This window comes from Dryobates pubescens, chromosome 5 (genome assembly GCF_014839835.1).
Source record: "Dryobates pubescens isolate bDryPub1 chromosome 5, bDryPub1.pri, whole genome shotgun sequence".
Classification (NCBI taxonomy): Eukaryota; Metazoa; Chordata; class Aves; order Piciformes; family Picidae; genus Dryobates; species Dryobates pubescens.
In genome coordinates this window covers 6,219,713-6,247,496 of record NC_071616.1, presented here as the reverse complement: position 1 = coordinate 6,247,496, position 27,784 = coordinate 6,219,713, and the positions used below count along the sequence as shown (strand labels likewise).

The 27,784-nt window shown below is 45.3% G+C and overlaps 2 protein-coding genes across 2 annotated transcripts; one reads left to right on the top strand and one right to left on the bottom strand.

Moving 5' to 3' along the window:
* Positions 1-532: 532 nt before the first annotated feature.
* Positions 533-16,762, bottom strand: NUSAP1 (nucleolar and spindle associated protein 1). Its single transcript, XM_054162174.1, has 12 exons — positions 16,631-16,762; positions 15,071-15,136; positions 13,846-14,037; positions 12,173-12,329; positions 10,063-10,152; positions 8,983-9,095; positions 8,220-8,285; positions 7,848-8,035; positions 4,275-4,447; positions 2,961-3,071; positions 1,844-1,955; positions 533-872 (listed from the first exon to the last, which is right to left on the bottom strand). The coding sequence occupies exons 1-12, from the start codon at positions 16,721-16,723 to the stop codon at positions 785-787; spliced, it is 1,449 nt and encodes a 482-aa protein (XP_054018149.1). The 5' UTR covers positions 16,724-16,762; the 3' UTR covers positions 533-784.
* A 368-nt stretch (positions 16,763-17,130) lies between these two features.
* Positions 17,131-27,093, top strand: OIP5 (Opa interacting protein 5). The gene is made up of 6 exons (XM_054162148.1): positions 17,131-17,572; positions 17,827-17,893; positions 18,845-18,967; positions 19,479-19,560; positions 20,525-20,671; positions 26,938-27,093. The coding sequence occupies exons 1-6, from the start codon at positions 17,131-17,133 to the stop codon at positions 27,091-27,093; spliced, it is 1,017 nt and encodes a 338-aa protein (XP_054018123.1).
* The last annotated feature ends 691 nt before the right edge of the window (positions 27,094-27,784 follow it).

Below are 27,784 nucleotides of genomic sequence, written 5' to 3'. Positions count from 1 at the left end.
TGAAATTAACTGCTCAACTACATTCTCTCCAGTTCCATCCATAACAAATCCAGGGATCCTTTTGGAAAAAGTAACAGCAACAGCTTTTGAAGGTAAGGTATTGGATGTGCCCCAGCCCCTCTTGTAAGCAGAGATGAAAAGCAGAAGGGTTTCGTTAACATCTGTTGTTTGCCATAGAAAGGAGCACCACAACGGTTGGGAGCGTCCAGTTGGCAGTTTGGGGAGGGCACTTGTTAAAAATAGGAGACTTTACAATCGTATTATGCTGCAAGCTTTTTGTGTTCCCGAGTGCTTGGGAGTTCCCTACTACCTCACAGGCATGCAATTGGAAATGCTGAGTAATTGCTGCAACTGTTGTCACACAATTTAAGGACTGATGTGGAGAAGGGGCCAAGCAGACATCTCCACCTCCTGTGATTCACCAGTGGAACGTTTGCGATCCAAAATAGGGTCACAAATGGATCCTGGTGAAAAAGTCTGTCCTAAGTTGCAAGAATGCTTCTTGAGCATCTTTTTTTTTCCCCCCACTTACTTTCTCCTTTAACTTCTTTTAAGTGAGTTAAATGAAAACATGACTAAGCAGTTAGATAGTTCTAAGCACCTAAAAGTTCAGACTTCACGTTGCTGAAGTTGATGGCCAAAATATTGCGCTCAGCTGCATTATAAGGTCTCATCCAATGCTCTCTGGATTCCACTAGCTAGTAGCAACCTGAACCACACATGACAGCACCAATATTTACATGGCAGCAACAGTATTTACAGATTTCTTAGATACTACTTCCTCCTAAGCCAGAGAGAGTCCTCTACGGTTGCCAAGAACCTGAGCCTTCTTCTTTTTTCTCTCTTCCTCGTGCTCCTCACGCCTTTTTTCCCTGGGGGGGGAAGAAAAGGGACCATGTCAAGTTATATTAAATAAGTAGACAAGCCACCAAAGGAATCTGAAGCTGACCAAGGATTAACAGCTGTTTAACCAGCAAGCTGCGTTCGCTGTGGGCAGGGAACGTGCTACCATTTGGGACTCACACATCTAACATCCAAGGCAACATGTCAGTATTCACACATTCTTCCAAGGCAAAGGCAGCTCAGACACTAGCACTGATAGCTTTCACAGGATGTTAGGGGTTGGAAGGGACTTCTAGAGACCTTTGAGTTCCTGTTACAGCAGGACCATAGAACTTAGTGCAGGTTGTACAGGAATGCATCCAGATGGGTCTTGAAAGTCTCCAGAAAAGGAGACTCCACAACCTCTTTGGGGAGCCTGTTCCAGTGCTCCGTGACCCTTACAATAAAGAAGTTCTTCCTCATGTTGAGGTGGAACTTCCTGTGCTGTAGTTAATATCCATTGCCCCCTTGTCCTATCACAGGGAGCGAGTGAGAAGAGGCTGTCCCTTCCATCCTGACACCCAGCCCTCAGATATTTAATATCCATGTATTAGGTCCCCCTCTCAGTCTTCTCTCTAGACTGAAACACCCCAGGTCTCTCAGCCTTTCCTTATAAAGCAGTGCTCCAGTCCCTTAATCATCCTTGAGATAATCCAATGGAGGGCTACAAGAAGATCCCTGTCCCTCTTGAACTGGGGAGCCCAGACTGGATGCAATATTCCAGGTAGGGCTTCACTAGGGTAGATTAGAGGGGGAGAAGCAGCTCCCTCAATCTGCTGGACACTTTGCTAGGATAAAATCTATTGCCCTTTGTGTTAGCCATCTTAATACCAGACAGACAACCAAAGGCAAAAATTGCTTTAACATAAAAGCTGTTCTTTCCAGAACTGCATATTTAAGTGCTAAAAGGACCATATTATTTTAAATAAGAGTGTCCATGAAGAGCTGGTGGTGTACTAACCTTGTCTGGAGATGTGGCTGTTTGTAATCCTTCTGACGCGAGGAGACGTTGCTATTGCCGGGCTTGCTCAGGGCAGTGTTTTCTTTACTTTCCCCCCAAGGTTTTAGTCGTCCTACAGGTTAGGGGCAAAGACAGGGAGATGGATTTACTAGTTTAGTAATTGTGTGCTCAACCTTTCATCATTAATTTATACTAGCTAGTGTGTGGTTTTGGCTGGTTGACTTCTAAGGTGAAATGCCTCTTCAGCTGTATAATCACTTTACTATCCTGTTCCCTGCAAGAAGCAGCAAGAGGTACTGCTTTATAAGTAGCACTAACCAAATGTCTTACATTTCCTGTACATAGAGTAGAATAGAATAAACCAGGTTGGAAAAGACCTTTGAAATTGAGTCCAACCTATCACCCAACACCATCTAATCAACTAAACCATGGCACCAAGCACCCCATCAAGTCTCTTCTTAAACACCTCCAGTGATGGTGACTCCACCACCTCCCCGGGCAGCACATCCCAAAGGCCAATCACTCTTTCTATGAAGAACTTCTTCCTAACATCCAGCCTAAACCTCCCCTGCACAACTTGAGACTGCGTCCTCTTGTTCTGGTGCTGGCAGCCTGGGAGAAGAGACCAACCCCCACCTGGCTACAACCTCCCTTCAGGTAGTTGTAGAGAGCAATAAGGTCTCCCCTGAGCCTCTTCTTCTCCAGGCTGCGCAACCCCAGCTCCCTCAGCCTCTCCTCACAGGGCTGTGCTCCAAACCCCTCCCCAGCTTTGTTGCCCTTCTCTGGACACATTCAGCAAATCAACATCTTTCCTAAACTGAGTGGCCCAGAACTGGACACAGGACTCAAAGCACATACATTACTCAGTGGAATACAGGGACAATTATTCTTATATTTATGGGCTTTTGCTCATAAAGATTTATTCTTCAAGAGGAGGGTTCTTAACGCATATATAACATAGAAATTTAACACCAGTCCACAGACTGTGGCAATCCGGCAGGAAAGGGACATGAAAAGAGACTGGAAGCTTTGCTGCCAAGGTTTTTGTCGATGCCTTACTTAAGGGTAGCTGAGCATAAGGGCCACGAGCAACACAAGCAGCGCAGGATCACAGTACCTTTGTGTGGCTGGTAGCGAAGCGGCCTGGAGAGGCTTGCTTTGAGATCAAATGTCTTCTTGGTGCTTGAGGGCTCTGCAGAGGGAGCCGAGAACTTGAAGGGCGTGACAACTACAAAAGGCATCAAGATACCATACTTCATTATCATAGCAGGAGCATCACCGTACCCTAGCAAGCTGGAAAGTGCCTGTGCAGACCACTATACAACAATCAAGGCCAAAAAGCCATTAAATGCCATCACCTACTACCTATAAAGAGAGAAATGAACAAATACAGCACACTTGAAATGGGGAATTTTCAGGTCTGGAGAGAAAGACAGCTGTTGAGCATTAGCCCTTTTGCTCCAGCTATGCTGTGCCATAATACACAGCTCCATGCTTTGTTCTAGACCTTCCTAACAGATTGTCTTTCCTAGTCTCTATGCTTATTTGGAATCAAGTGGCTTTTCACATTAAAAGCAGCAGCATTCCTCTGGAACACACCAGCTTCCAACCAGCAGCTCAGTTTTAGTTTGCCCATAAAACCATCAGTATTGCCATACAGGCAGACAGGCAACTCTTGAGCTGTTGAGATGTGCTAATGTAATTAGGACAAGGGCTAATGGATATAAACTGCAACACAGGAGGTGCCACCTTAACCTGATGAGGAACTTTGTCACTATGAGGGTCACAGAGCACTGGAACAGGCTTCCCAGAGAGGTTGTGGAGACTTTCAAGTCCCGTCTGGATGTGTTCCTGTGTGATCTGTGCTAGATTTTATGGTCCTGCTCTGGCAGGGGAGTTGGACTCAATCTTCGGAGGGTCCTTCCAATGCCTAACATCCTGTGATACATCAATGGTTAGATAGAGCTGTGCTGGTACAGATCATTAGTAATCAGAAGACTGCCACTCCTCCTTAGAGGTTTAGTTCCCAAGGCTGATTGCTGAAGCTGGTAAGTTGTCCTAAAACACAGCTGGAAGCCTGGTGCATGCCAGTTGCATAAGAAGGAGACCGCTGAGAAGGCAGCAGGGACTCCTCTTAGGGTTCTGCCTGTATCTGGTATATGAATCTCTTCCTATGTAGTCCTTACTGGTCTAGAAAGTTTTCTACCCCCTTTTCTGTAGGTAGCTAGGCACCATGTGTTTAAGTTTTAGAGCTAAGCATTTGAGGCACCCACTGGAAACCCAAGGAAACAAATAAACTACTGCAGTTCCTGGAGAATCAGTCAGGAGTTAGAGGATTGTAGAACCTGGGTCTGTATGACATCAGGTTACAAAATATGGTACCATAATTCAACAGGACAGAAGTCTCGATCTGAAAGAGCAAACACTTTACCCTTTGATGCAGTCTGCTCCTTATTTCGTGCTTTTGCCTTGCTGCTCTGCTGATTTATTGCTTTGCAGCTCTTCTGGCTATCGGGTGTGCAGATCTCCAGGAACGGAGACATCCTGGATGGAGTCTTGGTGAGAGAGCGCTTGTGCCCGTTATCTTTCGTGGCTTCTGAGAACCTGAAATTAGAAATACAGCAGCAAAAAGTTAAGTCATCTACAGGGAACATCTGGAACCTGACAGAAACCAGAAAGCTTTGCATTCTACTTTTCTTACAGGTAGGAGGTTTTACTGTGTACAAGATGTTCACAGCTTAAGCATAAATTGCACCACAAATACCTTTGCTAGAAGTGTTCACGTTAGGAGCCAGCTGCAGCAGCAGTTCAGTGTTATTAGGAATTTCAGAGAACTGATTTGTGTGGAGAGCAAATATGTTTGGAAGCAATAAGCTAGTAGATTTTTCACCCACAGATTTGGATTTTGTAGTAAAACACATCTTGCATGAATGAGAGAACCAATAAGGCTGGAAAAGACCTCAGAGATCATCAAGTCCAACCTGTCACCCAACACCTCCTGACTAACTAAACCGTGGCTTCAAGTGCCATGTCCAATCCTTTTTTGAGTACCTCCAAGGACAGTGACTCCACCACCTCCGTGGGCAGCCCATTCCAATGGCAAATAACTCTCTCTATGAAGTACTGCCTCCTCACCACAAGCCTAAACGTCCCCTGGCACAGCTTGAGATGGTGTCCTCTTGTTCTGGTGCTGGTTGCCTGGGAGAAGAGACCAGCCCCCACCTGGCTACAACCTCCCTTCAGGTAGTTGTAGACAGCAAGGTCTCCCCTGAGCCTCCTCTTCTCCAGGCTAAACAACCCCAGCTCCCTCAGCCTCTCCTCACAGGGCTGTGCTCCAGACCTCTCCCCAGGCTCATTGCCCTTCTCTGGACTCGTTCCAGCAAGTCAACATCTTTCCTAAACTGAGGGGCCCAGAACTGGACACAGGACTCAAGGTGTGGCCTAACCAGCGCTGAGTGCAGGGGTAGAATGACCTCCCTGCTCCTGCTGGCCACACTATTTCTGATGCATTGGCAGTTGGCCTTCTTGGCCACGTGGGAACACAGCTGGCTCATGTTCAGCTGGCTGTCAGTCAGTACCTCCAGGTCCCTTTCTGCCTGGCTGCTCTCCAACCACTCTGTCCCCAGTCTGTAGCTCTGCCTGGGGTTGTTGTGACCGAAGTGCAGCACCTGGCACTTGGACTTGTAACACCCTTACCCAAAGCACACTGAGAATAAGCTGAAAACCTGCAAGATACACATGGTGAGCAAATGCTGAAGAACACGGAGTTTTGAAGGCTAGCAAGTTTATGGATGAAGTGGAACTTGCAGGATCCACCTCAGCACATCTTTGGACAAATGGAATGCAAGCAAATTTTGAAAGTGTTGTTTGGTTTAATGTGCTGCTAAGTAAGAATAGGGAAAGCCTGCAGTGAAGATGAAGAGGTCATCCAACAGGACACCATTTTCATTTGTTGTTTTCTATGGAAATCAAAGGTAGCACATTTCAAGTAGATACAAAGCCAGCAAGAGCCTAAGCTTGCCTTTTCAGGGAACCTATCATCTTGACCCTTGAACTGCTGAATAACTGCATTCAAAAGTTCTGTAATCATTTACTAGGAGATGCCAATATTAGAAGCTGCACTGACTTAATCCCCCACACTTTAGTCAGGGACCAGAAAGTCCCAGTAGCTCTAGTCTCAGCCTGCCAAAGTTGAGAAGTGCAGATCACCAAAAACTGGCAAGTGTCACAACTGAGAAATGAGATTCACTGGGTACTGTTAGCAGGGGAAGGACAGGGCTAAATTACAGCAAGTCTGCATCTCAGCTTCAGTCTCTGTGGAAAGTTCAGTACACTGAATAAAGCTGCAATTAGTACAATAGCTAGAGATCAACAAAAGTCAAAACACAAGTATAGACAAGGACTTTCACTGAAAACTGAATGAAAGGGCATTTACCAGTGGAGTACCATGTGGACTGACCTTCTGATCCATTCTTTTTAAAAGCTTAACAGAACTACTTTAGAAAAATCAGCAATAAGCCAATAAAAGTTACCCATAACAAAAGTTCATGGAATTTTAATGCACTGGAGTTAGATTACTGTGTAGGAATAATGAAGTGTGTGGTGGTTTAAAGAGGAAATGAGACTCAATACCACTGAGCATGAGCTCATTCATTTAGCAATTTCTGATGACTTTCAACTTGGTTCCCATCTGCTAGAAACAATCTGCTCGTAGTAGTCAAGCACAAAATGAGCCCCTGCTGTGACATTAGAGAGTGGTAGTGAGAAAAGGAAAAGAGTTACCCAAAAAAAAACCCCACCCTCAAATGCTGAGTCCATTGTGTGACTCACCTACAACACTGCATACAGTTCTGGTTATGTAATCTCAAAGACACATTAAATTCAGATATAAACAGACTATTGGCTTGCCTGCTAAAAGGGGAAAAACTAACACAGTAAGAGCAGAAAAGTAATTTGGCTTGGTTGGTTGAGCAAAACACAAGCTGAAAGAGGTAGAGGATTCTTCTACTATCAGAGAGAAAAATGAAGAATCAAGAAGTAGAATAGAATAGAATAAAGGCAGGTTGGAAGAGACCTTCAAGATTGAGTCCAACCTATCAACCAAGCCAACCCACCTAATCTATTAAACCATGGCACCAAGCAACCCATCAAATCTCCTCCTGAACACCTCCAGTGATGGTGACTCCACCACCTCCTCAGGCAGCCCATTCCAATGGGCAATCACTCTCCCTGTATAGTGGCACAGTAGGGCTTAAGCCAGCCATTAAGCCGGGCTGAAAGCTAACAATCGGGATGAGCCTCATTCAGCTCATGCCTGGAGTAGAGAATGCAGTCAGATGACAAGTCAGTGTTGACTGTTTCATGTGCATGGTATCACATGGCTCAGTGGCAGTGTTAGAATAGAATAAACCAGGTTGGAAGAGACCTTCAAGATCATAGTGTCCAACCTATCAACCAATCCAACACCACCTAAACAACTAAACCATGGCACCAAGCACCCCATCAAGTCTCCTCCTGAAAACCTCCAGTGATGGCGACTCCACCACCTCCCCAGGCAGCCCATTCCAATGGGCAATCACTCTCTGTGTATAGAACTTCTTCCTAACATCCAGTCTAAACCTCCCCTGGTGCAGCCTGAGACTGTGTCCTCTTGTTCTGGTACTGGCTGCCTGGGAGAAGAGACTAACATCCGTCTGTCTACAACCTCCCTTCAGGTAGTTGTAGAGTGATAAGGTCACCCCTGAGTCTCCTCTTCTCCAGGCTAAGCAACCCCAGCTCCCTCAGTCTCTCCTCATAGGGCTTGTGCTCCAAACCCCTCAGCAACTTCGTTGCCCTTCTCTGGACACATTCCAGCAACTCAACCTCCTTCCTAAACTGAGGGGCCCAGAACTGGACACAGGACTCAAGGTGTGGCCTAACCAGTGCAGTGTACAGGGGCGCAATGACCTCCCTGCTCCTGCTGGCCACACTGTTCTTGTTCTCGTGTTGGTTTGTTGGTTTTTACCTGACATTCATTTTGGATGTTGAAAGGACAGAAGGCTGAAACACCGACTTCTTGGATAAAATGCTGCGGCTGGCAGCGTGCAGGCTGCTGCGTGGCGAGCGCCAGATGTTGCCGGGAGTGCAGGCGGTGGAGAATCTGCCCCTTTCTGGATTCGGGCTGAATAAAAATGTTCTGCCACTGCTTTGTTTCTAGGCAAGAGCGAGTCATGAGTTAGCACACTGCTAAAAATTGATCAGAAAAGCAGCTCAGAGGAAGGGAAAAATACATGGTGAATCAGAGGCATGCAGTGCTTCCCTTTTTCCCCCCGCCTCTGAATGTGTATTTTAAACATAGGCAGTTCAAGTATCGTTAAAGCAGTCTGAAAACACATACCTTTGGATTGTTCAGTGGAGTGCCTTTTTCTGATGCTCTTAAGTAATTGGACTTTTTGGTCAGCACCTGCCAGAAGTAATTTGTCTTAAGTATACACTGATACAAAGTATGCCATTGAAACTCCTGAACGTGGCCTTTCTCTTTTCTGTGTTACTGCTATGCCCAGTAACAAGTCCATTCAGTTATTCACTGGTGCCTTATGTCGCTTCTCTAAGGTCTGCCATGGTTTGAAGGAGGCCCTATAGCAACAGCTTTCACCCATGCAGGTGTGAAACACAAGAACTGAGAACTGGGGACACAGAGCAACATAAAATGTTTATGGTTTAAAGGAGGGTCCTGTGCAATCACTAGACAATGGTCTGCAAGGCACAAAAGAGGAACTTAACACTGGATTCCAGCTCTGGCAAGGAACCCATCCCCTTTGGTTAAGCTCTGCAGCAGTTCAAAGGGCTCTAAACAAAAGCTCCAGGAAATCCTCCACAGAATTGTGACGCTGATCTTTACTCAAAACTGCTAAGTTGTTGATACTTTATACACTATATACACTGTTGAGTCTTACACACTGTTAATATATAAAACCTTACAGAACTACCCAAGTTATTTATATATAACAGGTTCTCTAGCACTGCAGCTGAATTCCACTGATCACAACATTCCACTGCATATACACACAAGCAGCTACTTAGTGCTCTAAGGAGAGTCCACAGCACTCAGAGGCTCTGGAAAGAGATGAATGTGGATCTCTTCCTGTGTTATCACTTACCTTGACGTCGCCAAGGGAATTGCTGCAGTTCTCAATGATTTTTTTTTTCCTCTCAACATAGTCAGCAATAGATTCCATTTTCTTGAAGTGAGCCTCATGCAGTTTTTTGAAGTCTACAGGGTTCCAAAAATAAGAAGAGTCACATATCTGATAAGCTGCTAGGGAAGGTTGCTACTTAGTCAGAGAATCTTGCTACACCATTCAACGTGGCCTCAAGGAAAACACATCACATCCCTCTGACTGAAGACTGTGTCTACACAGGTAATCAAACAGTATGAAACAGAATCTGCCTCACCAGCTACAGAGCCAGTTCTCTGGTGCACACTCTGGAAAATAACCATAGGATGGTTTGGGTTGGAAGGGACCTTCTTAAGATGAAGAAGTCCAACCCCAAATTCTGTGGTTAAACCACCTTCATTTAAAATCTGCGACTACTTTATGAAGTGATGAAAATGAGCTACCCACAGCAATACTGCACAAGAGCAGGATGTTTCAAGGGAAAACTAAACAAGCAGGAATAACAGCACAACTTCCAGCTTGTTGTTTTGAATACCACAAATGCAAGTATTACACTCACTTCAGTGTTTGATAAACCCATTTTGTAACATACACAAGTCATTTACTATGAATTTGCAAGGTGGAAGAGACACCTTAAAATGTATCACAAAGGGCTTGAGACTGTGTCCCCTTGTTCTGGTGCTGGTTGCCTGGGAGAAGAGACCAACTCCCTCCTGGCTACAACCACCTTTCAGGTAGTTGTAGAGAGCAATGAGGTCACCCCTGAGCCTCCTCTTCTCCAGGCTAAACAATCCCAGCTCCCTCAGCCTTTCCTCACAGGGCTGTGCTCAAGGCCTCTCCCCAGCCTTGTTGCCCTTCTCTGGACACATTCAAGTGTCTCGATGTCCTTCTTAAACTGAGGGGCCCAGAACTGTAACTATTGTGAACGTCTTTCATTTGCTTGTGTTTTAAAGAGAGAAAGTTCTCTTCTTCAACTCAAATGTCTGTTTGTAACAAACAAAGTGAAGTCTCCCTTCACACCCAGACAGCACACCTATTTCCAGAGATGGTAGGTTTTCTTACTTGGTGTAGTAGTTCTCAGTCCTGCTTTCCCAGACCTAGATGCACGGCCAACATATAAAGGGATATTCCCTCTTGCAGGAGGAGCATTGCCTGGTACAGCAAGATCAGACAAAATCATTAGAACTCCTGGAAAATGCTTTAATATCATCACAACCTTTTAAAAAGTATTTATTCTAGCACACACCTTTTCAGATTGGGTTTGGGTTCTAAGAAATGAAAGCATCAGCTGGAACAGATAGGTGCCAAGCCCTTCCAAAGCCCTTTGAACAGCATGTCAGTAACAGCATCTTGACAAAATACAAGCTTAGCAGAAACCCTGCAGTCATACCAGGTTATTATCTCTTGATAGGAACATATTTTACACAGTTAACAAGAGAACTGTCCTTGTGGTAAGCAAAACCAACTTTTAAGCTCACAGGTCTTGATCTGCTTTGTAAGATAGTGGTTTTTAAATGTTGGTAACAATGGAGAAATACCATTTGGGCAGCTTTTCTGCCACTGCTTTATAGTCCAAGTCCAAACCTGAGAGGGGCTCTCCTGTGGTGAGCTTTGGGGAAAGTTCTGAGGAGGAGGACATTATTGGACAGAAAAGCAAAACAGAGGTCTCAGACTGTAGTGGAAAGCGTGGTGCTGTGGCAGTTATACAGAGATACATACATGAGTGCACAGCTTCTCTGGACACCTTCAAGTGTCTCGATGTCCTTCTTAAACTGAGGGGCCCAGAACTGGACACAGGACTCAAGGTGTGGCCTAACCAGTGCAGTGTACAGGGGCACAATGACCACCCTGCTCCTGCTGGCCACACTATTCCTAATGCAGGCCAGGATGCCATTGGCCCTCTTGGCCACCTGGGCACACTGCTGGCTCATGTTTAGGCAGCTGTCAGTCAGCACCCCCAGGTCCCTCTCAGTTTGTAAGGTCATGTTCCTATTTTAGCAATTAATTTCATTTTAATAACAATAAATACCCCACAGGTGGTAAAGACCTCTCACCGAGTTCACTATTTTCCTTAGCAAAAGCAAACATTTGTGTTTCTATTGATTCACATCCCCTTTAAAGTGAACTTGAATGACCTCAGTGTATGAAAAGAAGTCCTCACTGGAAGTAAATGATGGAGGGGTTGTTGAAAATAATTGCTGGGGGGGAGGGGGGGAGGAAACATCAACTTTTCAATGCCAAATGCAGACAGTGTTTGTCTGCCCCACAGCTCTGAAATAGAAAATAAACAAAACCAGAACAAAAATGCAGAAAGCAGCATGGATAACTGTAATTACAGTTACAGGAAGAGATGAGTACTGTGACAGCCAAAGCATCCTCTCCATATTCTATTGCTTCCACTTTTTTAAAAGGAATTCAATTGTATATACTCCTTTTTCAAAATTAGTTTCAAAACTGTAGATGGCCTCCAGTAAGAGGATCCTGGTTGGTTCTACAGAACACTCAGTAACACAGCTCAAGGACTACATATGCTTAGGCTAACAGAAGCAAATAACGGTGTGCATCTCATTGGACAGACCCACAATATCAATAAACTATTGGGCAGATACTCAATTCTTCATGTCAGCTGCATGCACTAAGAAGTGGAGGAGAAATGAATTCAGATTTTCAGCAGCAGCATGTTTGAAGGTCTTAAAAAGCCACCAGATGGAAAACCGAGCCACTCGAATACATTCAGATATTGCTGGGTCGTTTAAACAAACGATAAAGGATTCTGCCCTTTCTTACTCATTTTACTCTGGGGAAGAAAATGACAAAACCTGTTCAGCTGTAGGAAAAGAAAAGTGAAGCTTGAGGAAGGAAGCTCTCCATTTCTCGACTCTTCTTAAAGGAGCTGAGTAGCATCTCAGGGTCATTCCAAAAGGCACCGCTCCTAAGCAAGGTGCAGGACTCCAAATACCCTCAGACTTTCAACAATTCCTTCACTAAAAAGCATGAGGTCCAGAGTTCTGAAGTCAAAACCAGCAGAGCTCCTTTTTTCTGGTATCCCCAGATAAGCTACTGATCACCAGATATGCCACAAAACTCTTTGTGGACACAATGAGATATCCAAAAGATGCATTTTAAGTTGGGCATGTTACTAAACTTACTTAGTTTGGAGTTTTCTACTTACACTCACTTCCACCACCTTTAGTAGAAGTCTTCTCTGGTTGTTCTTGCTGCTCAGCACCCATCTCTGGGTTCTCAATAGCTCTCTTTTTAGTTACTGGTTCCTCATTTTGTCTCTTTTCTTGCTCAGGCACTTCGTTTTCTTTCATTTCGGAACATTTCTGTAGTTCAAACAGGCTTCATTGAAACAGTTGAATTGCAACTGGATATAAAGGCCACTATGCCGAGGACAGCCACCCACTGTTGCCCAGGGAGGGTGTGTAGCCTCCATCCTTAGGGGTTTTTGGTATCAGCTTAGATAAATGATCTTTGAGGTCTCTTCCAACCTTAGTGATACTGAATACTAAATACTTAAGTGCTGTGCTCTAACCTCAGGGTTTACCCTGCTTTGATTGAGCAAGAGATTTTTCTGAAGTCAAACCTGAATTAACCTTTGAAATACTTAGCCTATTATTTCACAGACAGATGTGGATTAGAAAGCTTTTACTTGCACAGCTGTAACATTTCAATATCAAATTACCTCCATTGACAGCAGTTAATTACTTGCAAGTAAAACTAAACTCACTGGCTGTTACTTTTTACCACTGTAGATTTGATTACACTAACAAACACTCCTCATCATCAGTACAAGTCTTTTACACAGTCCTTAGTTCACCCCCTACTTGCATGGGATTCTAAAGAAAGCAATTTCTGCCCCATCTCACCTTGAAACACACCCCCCACCCCCCTTGTCATACAACCCACCAATAAATAACCCAGTGAGAGGTGTGGGAATTAAGAGATTGTCAGGTTGAGGCAACCATCCAATTTCTGTTTTGTTTTTTCCCCCCCTATATAAAAAGGGAAAGCAGTCTTGTTCTAGATGAACTCTGAAACTAGTCTAATACTGAGGCTACTACAATGAATTAGTGAGAGCCATTCAGATAGGATTTGGAATGGTCTGTTTCTTAGAGGAATTTAATTTATTTCCTTGAAGTAATGAATAGAATAAAACCAGGTTGGAAGAGACCTTCAAGATCTCTGTTCATTATGGAACACTCAAGACAGACAAAAAAATAAATCACCAAGGTTGGAAGACCTCAAAGATCATCGAGTCCAACCTGTCACCACAGACTTCATGACTAGACCATGGCACCAAGTACTATGTCCAATCCCCTCTTGAACACCTCCAGGGACGGTGACTCTACTACCTCCCAGGGCAGCACATTCCAATGGCTAACAACTCTCTCCGTGAAGAACTTTCTCCTCACCTCCAGCCTAAACTTCCCCATGCACAGCTTGAGACTGTGTCCCCTTGTTCTGGTGCTGGATGCCTGGGAAAAGAGACCAACCCCTTCCTGGCTACAACCACCTTTCAGGTAGTTGTAGAGAGCAATGAGGTCTCCCCTGAGCCTCCTCTTCTCCAGGCTAAACAATCCCAGCTCCCTCAGCCTCTCCTCCTAAGGCTTAAATCAGTGCTACAAAGCACAGAAGACTGCTACTAAAATGTTTGCATGCAAAATTCTTAACACACACACACAAGCATTTATCTATTAAAAATGTCTTCCACCTGCTAATGGTGGGAGAAATCAACAAACAAGAAAAAGCAAACAACCAAAAAACCCAGCCAAGGGCATTTAAATTATGCCTGGGGAAAGACAGGGCAGCCAGCACCCAAAACCAAGCCCTGTAAATCACCTCTTTGTCATCAGAAAGCCCTGTGTTTTCTTCAGTGCTCTTTGTTTCATCGCTGCAGTTCCTCTTCTTTCTGGTTGTTTTCTTTTCTTTACCACGTCTTTTCGTAATAAAAGACACTGAATCAGGCATAATTTCCTCCTGATTGCCCAGTTCATCTACTTCATTTGAAGCAGGTGCACTTTTCTCAGAGTCCTGAAGCAGAAAAAAAACCCCACCACACTATAATGTGGAACATATCTGACACAAGCATAAATTAGCTGCTCCAAAGAGACAGCCTCAATTTTATCACCGGAAAAAAGAAGTGTTCCAGACAGATGAAAACCAGTAGCATGTAATTAGCAGCATAGTAATCAAGAAGCTGGCAATATCTAGATCTCCCTGAACATCAAAGCTCATTGTCTGAAGACTTTAAAAAGATGTCCTACTGTTGTCTCATTATATGGCATTTCAGGAAGAGTATCAAAAGCTGAATATGTTCTGCTTGGTGAGGCTGTGCCCCTCCCAGAGTCGTACAATTTCTGTGGAATACCCTTGCCAAGCAATCACAGCCTCTGCCCTGCTTGTTAAAAATAAACTGGCAAGGATTACATCAGTTCCTCAAACGTGGGGAGGTTTTTAAAGGGAGAGATATTTCAGAGAGTGTGGATGCCAATTTACCTCCTATCAAACCCACAAAAGCCATTGTCATATGCAGCAGAATAACTCATCTTACAGAAAAGTTATTTCAAAAGGTTAAGAAAGCAATGCATGGAGAGATGAACAAAGGAAATACCACAATTAAATCACCAACTTTATAGCACCAGTAAAGTGTAGACTGGATGAGCATCTAGTCCCTTTCAACTAGGCATGCAAAATGGTTAAACCAGACATATTTGGTACTGCCTAGCATCTGGAGACAAACAGGTGAGAATGAAACATTTGCTTGGTGGAAACTAACTGTTATTTAGTGTTCACAGAGAAAAAAAACCCAACTGGTGCTGAAAAACTCATTGGCAATTTTGGCAGTTGAAAGGAAACCAGCTTTGGGTCATAGAGGCCACTTCAAAGCCAATACCAACACACCTGTTTCTATCAGTACCCGAGCGCACTGAAGGAGCCATTAAGAGAAACAGTGATGGTAGAGTTCCTGTCGTGGTGAAGAACAACCCTCAGCACACACCCTGCTCTACCAGTAACAAAGTTAGCTCTATCTCTCCAAAAGAACGGCTGATTTATCCTCTCTTACCGTATGTTCCTCCTCCTGTTTTGTGCCATTTAAGTGCTCCTTCAGCGCTTTCAACAATTTGTCTGCCTGGAGAGAAATCAAAACGACACAGAAGCCAAATATTGGAGTAAGTCTTCAAACAAAAAAAAAACCTGCACCAATCCAACTAGCGTCCTACAAATTGATCCAACAAGCAAGCTGAACGCTTCCTGCATCCAAAGGAAGAAAGCATGCCTAAAGCCTCAGCCAAATCAGAGAAAGTGCTTAAGGCTGCAAATAAACCAGCAGCATAGTCTTCACAGAGGTACAAATTTCCCCAACTGGATTTCTTCTGGTCTATTTTTTTTAGCAAGTTTAATCGTTCAGGGATAAAGTAGGCTGGTTTTAGCAGCGCTGCAGAGCCGAACATCAATTAAAAGGGTATCAAATTTCTGCAATCACTTCTGTCATGCGTGTACTACGTGCAAAGCATTCTTCTCACCCCCTGCATACATTCAACAGGAATAGCAAGAAAACAGACAAACCACAAAACTACGTCACTGACATTTTAGGCTATTAAAGACTTAAATAGTTAACTGCGAAGTTCAGCGTGAACTAGGAGTGTAAGAACAAAAGGATCCAGAACTAAAAGCCCAAGCAGAAGACTTAGGCCTGTCAGGACAACGAGTTCCTTTGTCCACTGAAGCCGTGGATCTTCTTTCTTTGAAGGCTTTATGCCTTCTCTCCTTGGCAGCACGGCAGCCCGACTGACTTACAAGCAGCACCTGCTAGGAAGCATCAAGCCACTGCCATAAATCCGCAGCTTCAGCTTTAAGAGCTCGGTGGGTGCTTCAATTTCACCTTCTGAACCACCACTAGTAAACAAACACACGCACCATAGCTCCTCTCTGAAGGCACCCAATCGTCACTGTCCTTCCGACTCGTCAAAAACCCACAACTACCCGCACTGGGCGGGGAGGACGGGACGGGACACAGCGCGGTAACGCGTTGCGGACGTACCCGGCAGCCGGAGCCTGGCCACGGCCGAGCAGCCCTAACACCACCACCACCACCTCCCAGGGGCAGGCTGCCGACTCCGCTGTGCTCAGTGCTAAGCTAAACCTCCCTAGGGCCCCTAGGGACCAGAGGACGGCAGTCCCAGTCTCCATGCCCCCAGAAAAACGGGACCCTGCATGGCCAGCGTTCCCTTGGAGCTTGTTTCCGTTACGAAGGAGCGCAGCACAGCGCCTCGTGTACAGGAGGAGCTAGCGACAGGGACACGTCGTCCCGGGCGAAGGGGTGCTCCAGCCTCAAGACATCGCCGCCGACCCACCCCATATTGCTTCCAGCGCCGCCTCCACCCACAGAAAGGGACGGGGGCTCAAAGTTTAGTCAGCGGCAGACTGAGAGCTCCCGCCGAGACGCACAGCACTCCGCTCTCCTGAGCTCCCAGTCGTGCAGAGGCAGAAGCCCAGAGCCAGGGCCGCTCTCTGAAGAACTGGCGAGCAGGAAGCTAGAGTTTTCCTCCACCCGCCCTTCTCTTTCACCCACCCGCCCCAGGGTGCTGCTTCCTCCGAGCCGCAGCAGCCGCCCCAGTCTCACCCGGAGGTTGGCCTTCAAGCCAGCAGACTTTGCGATCCGCTGGAGCTCAACGTATTTGAGGGAGTCGAGCTGCTGGAGCGAAGGAAGCGCCATGGCGGCAGCACCGACTCACCGCTGCCCAACCGCCACACTTCGAATCTCGCGCTCGACCGACGCGACGCGCCTCGCGCCCGCCCCGCCGTTCGAACTCCCCTGCAGCGCTGTGCCATTGGCTGGGCGAGGCAAGGGGGCCGAACCTAAGGTCACGGAAACCACCAATGGCAACACGAACATTGAGGGGTGCTTTTTTTCAAACACGATAGGCGCTCCTGGAGAGGGACAGTCCCCACCTCTCCTGCTTGATTGGGAGACGGAAGGGCTCGGTGCCGCCCACTTCCCAGGAGCCTCGGGTCACGAAGATGGATGTGTCCAACACCCAATGGTAACGCAGATGTCTGAAGTGCGCTCCAATTGCGAGGCTGGGCAGGCGGGCGCGGCGCTCGAACGCGGGGCGGGAGAACATGGCGGTGCGCAGGCAGCTACAGGAGTTCTTCCAGCATCCGCAGGTTAAGGGGGTCATTACTGTGGAGCGGCCGTTCGTCCCCGACGTCGCCACGCGGGTCCCGGAGCCGTTCGTCCCCCACGCTGCCACGCGGGTCCCGGAGCCGTTCGTCCCCCACGCTGCCACGCGGGTCCCGAAGCCGTGCTTGCCCGACACTGCCACGCGGGTCCCGAAGCCGTGCTTGCCCGACGCTGCCACGCGGGTCCCGAAGCCGTCTTCTGCTGCTGGCACAGAAGTCCTGCCAAAGTCATGTTCCTCGACGCCTTCCTTGCCCCTACGGCGGCGGGCTCCGCTGCCGGAGCACTGCGCCATGTTTCAGTGCCGCGGCTGTCGGGCTGTGCTGGGGGACTCGCTGCATTTGTGCGCTCAGGAACCGCGGCTCGGCGCCCTCGTCTGTTTTAGTCAGTGTCCGCTCTGAGGCGAGGGGAGGGGGCTGGCCCCGCCAGCCGCTGGGCAGAGCTGGGCCCCGCGGGGAGGGCGGGTTCCCAGTCCGTGCGGTTCGCCCCCGGAGGAGGACCTTCCCGCGGCACAGAGGGTCTCGGCTGAGCTTCGTCTTGAGTGCCCTGAGGTCGTGGGGTGGGAGGGCATGGCGGAGGCAGCCGGGGTGGGGATGGTCCAGGGGAAACTCGGCTTCAGCGGCTCTCTTTCTCCTCAGAAGTCACAAATGAAGTGGCCTGTGCGGATTCGCTCATGATCGGCCTTGAGGGAGCCCTCCTGGGATGGTGCGTAGCTCGCCTAGGTCTTGGGTTTGGCGTGGGGCCTGCCGGGCACAGTCGCCACGGTAGATTGCGTGGGCAGAAATGGGTTTCAGTAAAGCTGGGAGCCAGGAGCTTCTCGGTCCTGTGCGCTTGGGGTTCTTCTGGGCTTGCTAAATTCCGGAGTGCTTGTGCTACCCATGCTTCATCAATTCGGATGGAGAAACCTTTTGTAGGGTATGTAGCTTTAGTTTTTGTTAGAGTTTTGCTTCTCTGACATTTGTTGGTGGAGAGGAACATTGGAGTGACGCAATATAAGACAGTCTGGCCATTAGGTGTCTTCTGCTCCTTCCCTAATAGGTCTGTTACCTAAATTAAGGAAGCATCTTCAAATGAGGCTTTTGTTTGGGGTTTTTATACTAAAAATGAGTATTTTCTGCCACTTTATTTATAAGCCTGCAACTGTAATTCCGGTATCAGTCTGATGTGAATGATGTATTGCCTGCAAACTTACAGAACTAGTTGTTTAAATGGCATTTACAAACGGTAAGGGCTGGAAACTCTTCAAATATAAGACTTGAGCTTTGAGCTTTTTGTTTTGTTTTTCGTTTCTCCTTGCTCTACCTGAGGCGATAACCTGTTTTATCAGCAGGAAATTTTGCATCTATGACCAGACACAGACATTGTTTCACTGGCTAAATCAAGCTTAAACTGCTGTGTGATAGTGAGATGTGCATTTCCTAACTTAACTGCACCTTTGCTTATTGCAGAGACTGTTTCTTGCACAACCAGGCACAACTCCTTTGTGTTCACATTCTCTTTGGTTTGTATCGTTTCTTTTAGGAGAGAGCACGATTATGTTTTATTTTGTTTTGCTGTCCTGATAGTGCTGGAGATTTGATGTCCCCTGACAAACATACAGGCTGCATTGTTTTTTAAGCCTTCTGTTTAACGATACAGTTCCCTTTCTCTTTTCAGTGCTTACTACTCATTAGGCTGTCAGTCATGTGGCTCGGTGGTGGGCTTCATGCTTTATTCTACTGCCAGAGACCTGGCCTCTCTGCGAGGCTTCTTCTGTTTGTTCAAGGACAACATCCTCTGGTGAGCATACTCTAGTCTTATGGCCAGTGACTTGTGGGGAACTTTTAAGTTGTTATGACAGGGTGTACAGCAAATGTACAGCAAACACAAGTGACTTTCCTTTCGACTGAGCGCCTTGGAGCGGGATCTTAACAGCCTCTGTGTTTAAAAGGTTTGTGTTGGTGTGACTCCATCTGATTGGTGTTGCACTTCTTGGGCATCCTCACATAATGCCAAGGTTTAAATCTAGTTGCTTGCAATCCAGTCCCAGGTTTGCTTCAGCAAATGTGAGGTGTCAGAGTAGTTCCATCATATATGAGGAACCTGACTATAAAGCCTAAATTTACTTATAGCTGGTTATGAGAAACTGACGACTTCAAATTAAAATCACTGCTGTGTTTTTAGTATTTTCATAACATATTGACTGCTTTTGGCAACAACTTTGGCATCTGCTTTTAAATCACATTTAAATAATCGGTCCAAACAATGTAACTGTGTGGTTTTTAACTGGTTTTCCCTTTTTGCTTTCCAGTTACCTCTTAAAGAAACAAATCATCATAGAAGCGACAAAGATAAATTTTCCTCCTGTGACCTTAAAGAGAAAAGTGCAGCAGGTAAGGATTTCTACATCAATTTGCATGGGAAATATATATATATATTTGTTTAAATGCTGTTATCTTTTATATTAGTCCAAAATTATTGGTGGGATTTTTTTTTTAAGTGCATAAGATGGAGAAAATATTGACTTACAGTACGACTGACTTAAGTCTGTGTGGCAAAGGTTTTCCAGAACCACTTATTTGTAAAAGATATCCAATTCCAGACAATCTTCTGGCAAAAGTTATCCTTTTGTCTCCACACTTAGAAAAAGATGAAAACAAGAATCATTTAGACAGGCTTAGCCTAAGCATCAGTGAATAGAATAGGATAAACCAGGTTGGAAGAGACCTTCAAGATCATCGTGTCCAACCTGATGCAGGCTAGGATGCCATTGGCCCTTCTGGCTGCCTGGGCACACTGCAGGCTCATGTTCAGCCTACCATCAACCAGTACCCCCAGGTCCCTCTCTACCTGGCCGCTCTCCAGCCACTCTGACCCCAGCCTGTAGCACTGCATGGGGTTGTTGTGGCCAATGTGCAGAACCCGGCACTTGGATGTGTTCAATCTCATGCCCTTGGTCTCTACCCATCTGCCCAGCCTGTCGAGGTCCCTCTGCAGAGCCTCTCTACCCTCCAGCAGATCAACTCCTGCCCCCAGCTTGGTGTCGTCAGCAAATTTCCTGATGATGGACTCAATGCCCTCATCCAGATCATCAATAAAGATGTTAAAAGAGCATGGTGCCCAGCACTGATCCTTGGGGCACACCAAGTAGTGGTGCAGGTTTCTGAGTCGGATGCCAGTTTTGACTGTATTAGACATGGAGTGTAGAGAGCAAATTCCAGTATAATTTTCCATCTTGAAAGTCATCTGCTCTTTGGCCACTGAGAGTGAGGTGCAGATCATTCAAAGGTCCAGAGTCAGGACATTTTTCTCTGGTTATAACACTCTTGTTTCTTTTTCTCCGTTTTGTTCCTGTAGTTGAAAGAAAAGCTTGTGGATGTTCACGTTCGCATAGAAGTACTGATGAAGAAGATGGAGGAACTGGAACAAAAGTATACTATGGCAGAAAGGCAAAGCTCTGTCCTGGAAGCAGTTAGTCTACCACCAGGATATGCAATAGTCAAGGTGAATTAGTAACCAAACAGGTTAGAGTGTTGAGTTGTCACTTTATCTGTGCATGGAAATAACCAATGTGGAAGTGCCTCCCTTCAGTCTAAGAGGAACGCCTGAAAATCTGACATGCTGAAGTTACGCTTGGACAAATGAAGAGCTTGCCCCATGCAGCACATGGTTTGCTTAGACAGTATAACTGACTGTCTTTCTAATGACTGCAGGGGGAAAGCTGGCCTTTGAAATGCTGGCATCGGATTTCTGGAAGGATACAAAACACACTGAAGAGATGATGTTCAAGAGGAGCTATCACATACTGAACATTCTTACAGAGATCTAAAGTTCTTGTCCTGCCTTTTCATGTAGATCTATATAGTGGTCGTGTCAGCTACCTGTTCATTAGGTGCCTCATTAGCTCCATCTGCTATGTCAACAACTAAGTGGCCTCCTTAGTAGTTCTAGATTTGCTTGTGCATGTGGCCTGCAAAAGGAGCAGGCTAGATCACAGAGGCTGTTCACTGCTTGCTGTGTGAATCTGGCTGGCACAGTGCTGGCTGGAGCACAACATTTTGGATTTCAAATTCAGACCTGCATACTTGTGAAGTCCTCTGAAAGTGCAGCCCCATGGCTGCACAGGACTGAGTGAAGTTCTGGTAGCTCCTTGAAGCTTAGGCTGTGAGCATCTGCCTTCAACAGATTTGAGCCTTTCTGTATCTGAAGCTGTGAAACCAAGGAACAGTCATCTTGTCATCTTCACTTCTGCTCCATTGGGGGAACACTGCTCTGCTGAAGTTGTGATGGATCTGCCTGCTACCTTCACTTGGCCAGTTGAGATGTTTCATCAAAAATATCTCCTAACAGGTTCTCATTGGTATTTGTCTGGTTTGAATGGGTTCTGCTTCTTTCCAAACATCTAGGAAGTATTTGTATGGAAAAGAAAAACCACTACTTACCCCTTGTTACGGGGACAGAATATCTTTATCCCTAATTCTTGTTAGTTGGAAGATTAATGGTCCTTTTCCTCTCCCTCTTGCTGATGTTTTAAACCTTCCATAAAGTTTAATGGGTCAGCTTAATTCCAGCGATGCAATTTGCCATCCCCTCTCTTCTGCATCCATATGTGACTGGCAGATTGCCCTCCACATTGCTGCCAACACAAGTACTCTGTTTCAGTCTGAATTGTTTGGCAAAATAACTCTTGCCATGGGCTTGGAGCAGAGGGGACAGACCTGACTGCAAGGCCACCCCAGAGGCTTTAGTTGGACAGCTGGTACCTCTAGTATTATTGTTCAGCTGTGCTGCTTTTCTGATTAAGAGTTCTGGGTTGTCTGTGTTCTGATTGAGCAATAACATTAGAATGTCAGCAGCCATTCTGCAGGGAGAAGACAGGCTCTCCCTCTAACAACTCAAATACTATCTGCTATCTAAATTATTTTGACTGTTTTACAAATTTGACAGGCATTAAGTGCAAAGCTGCAGTGCTTTTCAATGACATTTGTGATACCCAAAGGATCTACCTGAAGTAAATGTTACGTTCTTCTAAGACCTATTTCTTTGGATGCAGTTCCTCTACAAGAAACTCTGTCCTGAACCCCTAACTGGAAGATAGCTCTTAAGGGTTGTCCCTGGCCCTGCACCTAAAGCTTTGATTTGCTGTATTTGATAATTTCATTTATTAAGAAGTTGTGTTGTGCAGTGACTTCTGCATTACGTTCAAGGGCCTGTGGGTCTTCAGGTGGGGTCCTGGCACTAAGCTCATCTTGTGCAAGCAGCCCCCCAGCTCAGGGAAATGCCTTCCATTGTGCAATTTCACCATTGTGTTACTTCTTAAGTAACAGCACTTTTGTGGTTGCATCAGCCTAAGAAACATGATTGGTAATGGGACTGCTCCCTTTTGCCCTTTCCTTCTGGTTTCTGCATTGAGAGTGATTCTTTGCTCTGTGCTTTACATCTCACTCCACTATCCAAGTGTCCACCCCTGGAAAGTGTCAGTTACAGTTTTATGTATTATATTTACAGTTACAAAGAATAAACTTTTAAACTAAACCAAGCAGAAATTCAGAAGTACAGAGTGTACAGACCACAGGTAATACCATGGGAGTCATAAGCCCCTTTCTTTTCCTTAGACTGGGCTTGCTGACAAACTCCCTCAGGTTATCTTGCCTGGGACCTGGCTCCTCATGAAGCATTATGTGAATGGTTCCTCACAGTGCATTACTTAGCATTAATCTAAACAACTAAGAAGGGCATGCTAAATAACAGCTGGTAAAATTTTAAACTATGCTTCTGTAATCTTTGGAACTGGGAAGACCTCTGCTCTGCTGGGTCAAACTGGTCCTCCATGCCTATTGGGCAGATGCTGTTTTTCCTTGGCACCAACCATCACCTGATGAACCTGCTGCCACCTGCAGCAGTACAGTGTTCTAAATAAATTCTAAGCAGCAAGCCACAAAAGTAAGCTCATTATCTTCAGTGATTTCAAATAAGCCTGTACTGAGAAAACAGCTCAAACCTATGGGAGCATTTTAAGTCATGCTAATAAACTTCCTAATCCTGAAAGATTCAGCGTTGGATCCCCCAGCCTCTCCCAGATTGCAATTCCTCTTAATCCACAGCTGACCAGTGAATATTCCTTTCTCATTCCAGCATGGAACCTCCTCTCCCTTAGCTAGACATTGGGAGAGATGTGTTTTAGCTCTAAGTGCAGCCAGGGCTGCTCTGGCTTGGGAGGGACAGATTCTCAATACCAACCATGTACAAAGCAAGTCTCAAGATCAGGCCTCCTTCTGTTAGCTAACCACTAGCTGTCTTCTCTGGAATCTAAAGACAAAAACGACAAAATGAAGCAAATTAAGGTAATTAAATTGACAGTATGACTGTTACTTCTGCAGCCTGTCTTCTATAAGCTAGTAAAAGGGTTACCAATTCATGACAGGTTTTGGAACTCAGGGTTGGGAGCCATGGCTTCTTCAGCACAGTCCTCACAGGGGGTGGCACCATGCTGCTGGGTTGCAGCACTTTCCAAAACTGCTTTCAGCAGCAACTGCAAGGAAAGTTGTGCCTCCCTGCAGGCAGATTGTGACCCATCAACCACAGAGCTTTTCACAATGAACAATCCATACCTAAGAGAGTTTTCTGAAGGGCTTGGTAATTTCAGGCAATCTGTTCTAACAAAACCAGCTTTCTGCTACCATCTAAAACAACCCTTGAAGCTTTTACCTGGTAAGTTGTTCATCTTACTGTGAGTGGACTAACATTTTTTTCTTCAGTTGCCTTCCAAGAAGTCAGAGGCTCTTGTGCCTGAAGTCTGAGAGAACAGCTGGACCCAAAGCAGCCTTAGCTCCAATTGCTAAGTTTTGACACAAAACAGCAGGTGCAAACACATCTCAGAAGCAAAGTGTAAGGTGCAGTAAGTTGGTGAATTTGTCTTCTGAACAAATGACACATCCAGGGTTAGTGCATTCTCAGCCTGTGCTGCTTTATTGCTAAAAAAATTTGTATACAGGTGCAGAGTTTCCAAGTTAATTTTTAAACAGTTCCTCTTTACAGTGTCAAAAGAATAAAATCTTATCTTGAAATCCTCAAAGATGCATAGATATAAAAGCAAGCTGCCTTTTGGGAAAAAAAAAACAACATCAAATTTGCAGGGAGACATTCTTTCACTGTTACCATGTAAAACACGTGTGCAATGGGAGTACATAGTTCTAGTGACACCAATAATTTCCTCCACTAATCCATGTGAGCATGCTGTCAGAAGTTTAGTACAAGAAGTATTTTCTAGCCTCTTTTTTTAGTGTACTAAGGTAATTTTTAAGGACCTCTAGCTACTATTTCTCCTTTGCTTTTATACTTTTCAAAAGGAGGATTATCTTCACTGACATCTTGAAGAAGCTTATTGCCCAGGTGTTATATTGAAGGGAATAAGCACTGACAAAGGACACGACTGCTTACTCATCACACAGAAGAAAATTGATTTCACAGGGTTTAAAACCATGCAAAGTCTCCTAAAGAATACTCACTAAGAATTGGGTGACCATGGTTAGCTGCTGGGCTCAACTTGTTCTACAAATTCCCTTTTTGCTCGAAGAGCTGCGTTGGCGCAAATAATTTCTTCTGATTTCATAACATAGTTGTTTTCTCTTCCAACATTCCTACCCTCATTTGGCAATACTTGTGTAGCTAGAAGGAGCATTCATGAGAAAGACACAACCCCCAAGTCTACACCCAAATCACAGTGCTTTATGGATGGTTGGCTATGAAGTACGAACAGGAGTTAACTTGACACACGATGCCTTCCTCCAAGACGTTTCCTCTTTCTACTTAAAGAAAGAGGGATTGAGCCTCTGTCCATGGAGAAGTGTTCTGCACAAGTTAAGCCCACCTACAACATGAAGCTAAGCTAGAAGTATGTAACTCTGCAGTAACAAGCTAGTATTCTACACGTTGGAATACCTGTTTCAACTTGGAGAACTATTAGTGCTGTAGGCTATGCCCCACGGTCTATGGTGTCTGCAAACTGCCAGCAGAAAGTCACTGCGCTGTCCACTACAAGACCTGGGAAATATTACAGAGAACACACTAAGAGTTTACAGAAAGATGGCACCCAAATTCCCTTTTATGTTCTAAGTGAAGGAAAGAAGGAAAACAGAACAAAACAAATCAAAACAAAACCAAAACCCCAACACAAAACAACAAACTATTGCAACCTGTGTTGCAGAAGAGAACGACCTTCAGTGATCAAATCTCATTTTCTGCTTTTTAAAAATCTCTTTAAAGAACTTAAAAACTATACAAGGTCACCAGTATTTTCAGGTTCATTCCTGCAGGTGCCATTATTGCTGGCTGGTACCAGTATGCTTCAGTACAGCTGCCTATGTGGCTAAGAGAGTTACCTGAAAATACTGTCTAGTAAAAAGCTATTCAACACCTGAAATATATGTAACTGTGCTTATTAATTTCAGCCTTCTCCTAATAATTTCTCTCACCACACCCCAGTTTATTCCCTACTGTCTAGCAAATGCTACGCTCAGTTTGAGTCTGTGTGTTCCGTTATTGTGAGTTTTTGTGTTGGTTTGTGTTTGGTGGGTTGCTTTTTGTCCACCAGTCCCTCCCCCCTGCACCTTGTGAGAAACTCTGCACCCTTTTCCTTGCTACAGCTGCAGCAGGTGAGAAACCTCGTCTCGCCCCTACACATGCTTAGTTCGTGCCCTGTTTTCTCCCACATGCTCAGGGCACTAATATGAACCAGACAGGAGGTTTATAAAGGCGAGTTCTGCTGATCCTGGTTCCTGATTTACAGTTTTGGTGCCATGCTTCTGTCCCTATCTGTACATTCTGCCCCTTTCTCTACAGAGGCAGCACATTCTCTAAAAAAAGAAACAAACCCCAAATTTGAGAATCAAAGCAGGAAGTTCAAGCTATTGGTATATTAATTACTATTGCTTCGTTATGTATAGATGCATATCTCAATTTACTGGTAATAACTACATTACACTAGACATTTTGAATCATGCATAATTAGAATACTAGCTCTAAGATTTGTTTTGTGGGCCTGTGCCGCTTTCCTTCGGTTTCTCCATGCAGTTCTTCATGCCCAAGGCATTACAAAACTGGCCACCTTTGACTGACCTGCAAGCACTCGTTTGGAGGGGAAGTGGAGAGAAGCAGACAGGATTTACACAGGACACACTAAACAGTAAGTTGTAACAGTAACTGTAAACCTCGGGGAATCTGCCTGTATTACACCCTTGTACATGGGCTTGGAGACATAAACACGCTCTGCTTGCATCCTCAACACAGACATTGTCTCTGAAACTCAGGAGTAAGCTTAGAGCAGACTGAAAGAGGACAGACATCAGAATCCATGGTTAGTGTTCTGCTAAACAAGACACCCTGGTTCAACTGCTGGCTTGAGCGCCAGGCAAAGCACTGCTGGGCCAAAATGCTAAATCCTTCAGCAAAAGAAATCAATGGAGTCTAACCTGAACTGCCCTTATGCAGCTCTGTACCTGAACAGCAAGCGGGATTATCAGTTTGGGAGGAAGACCAGACAGTTTCCTAGGGATGCAGGAAGCAGTTATTTCTATTATCAGTTATCCACCAGAACCTGCTCTTCTGTACTTTTCCCTTCTCTGCCCAGGAAAGCACACTACCAGCTCCTGACAATGTAATCCTTGTGTAAAGCGTCAGCGTCCCGAAGCTCGGTACAATTCCTTCTCACTCACTCTCTTTGCAAGACTTTTTGTCCTTTTTTGTCTGACAATTATCCTCATTTGCTTAAGGTGCAATTCCCAACAGGAGTACTGGCCAGACCTGCAGCAGCAGCAGCAGCACTGTTCGGCATGGGGGCAGCACTGCCAAAGGAGGAAGGTCAGTACCGGCCACCACACTTTGACACCCCGCACCGAAATGCGGTAGCATCTAACACCTCCACCTAGATTTAGAAGCAATGAAGTCAAGGGGGTTGGAGCAAAATCATGCCATAGCTCATGAGCTGAAAGGCAAAGGGATTCCTTTTATTACTGTGAATAGTAATTTCTAGTCTAGTAGCCCACAAAATACAGGTAACTGTTAAGAAGCCTGAAATGGGAAGAAGATGCAGATAGCTTGCCTACATCAGTCTTGATTTCCTCCTCTGCTTCTCTGAATGAATAAACCCTTGAAGAATTCTGTTCAGCCACAAAGTTCATACATCCAAAGTATGAGCATGACCATGTTTTCATTATTATAGAAATGTCCTTGCTGACCACAGACCAGAATAAATTTGTCGTTCCTCTAATGCAATCAGATAACAATCAAATTAAGATCCCCTGTGGCCAGCTTCCAATTTTATCAATAATTCAATAGCTGGAACGGAAGCTGATTACAGCCTTCCAGATCAATTGGCTTTTCATACACATTTTACATATTTGCCAACACTGCAGACATTCTCATGCTTATCTGGTTATTTTAACACTGTAAAAATGCTCACAGCTTTCACAGTCCCACTACTGACTTATGAAGAGCCCGAGGGCTTCACCTCCCTGATTTGGAAGCATTAGAAGCCTCTGTAGGGCTGTAACTTACAGCCCAAATTACTTCAGCTTTCTCAGAAAAAAAACCAACCCAGCCAGCCAGATCCAAAGCTCT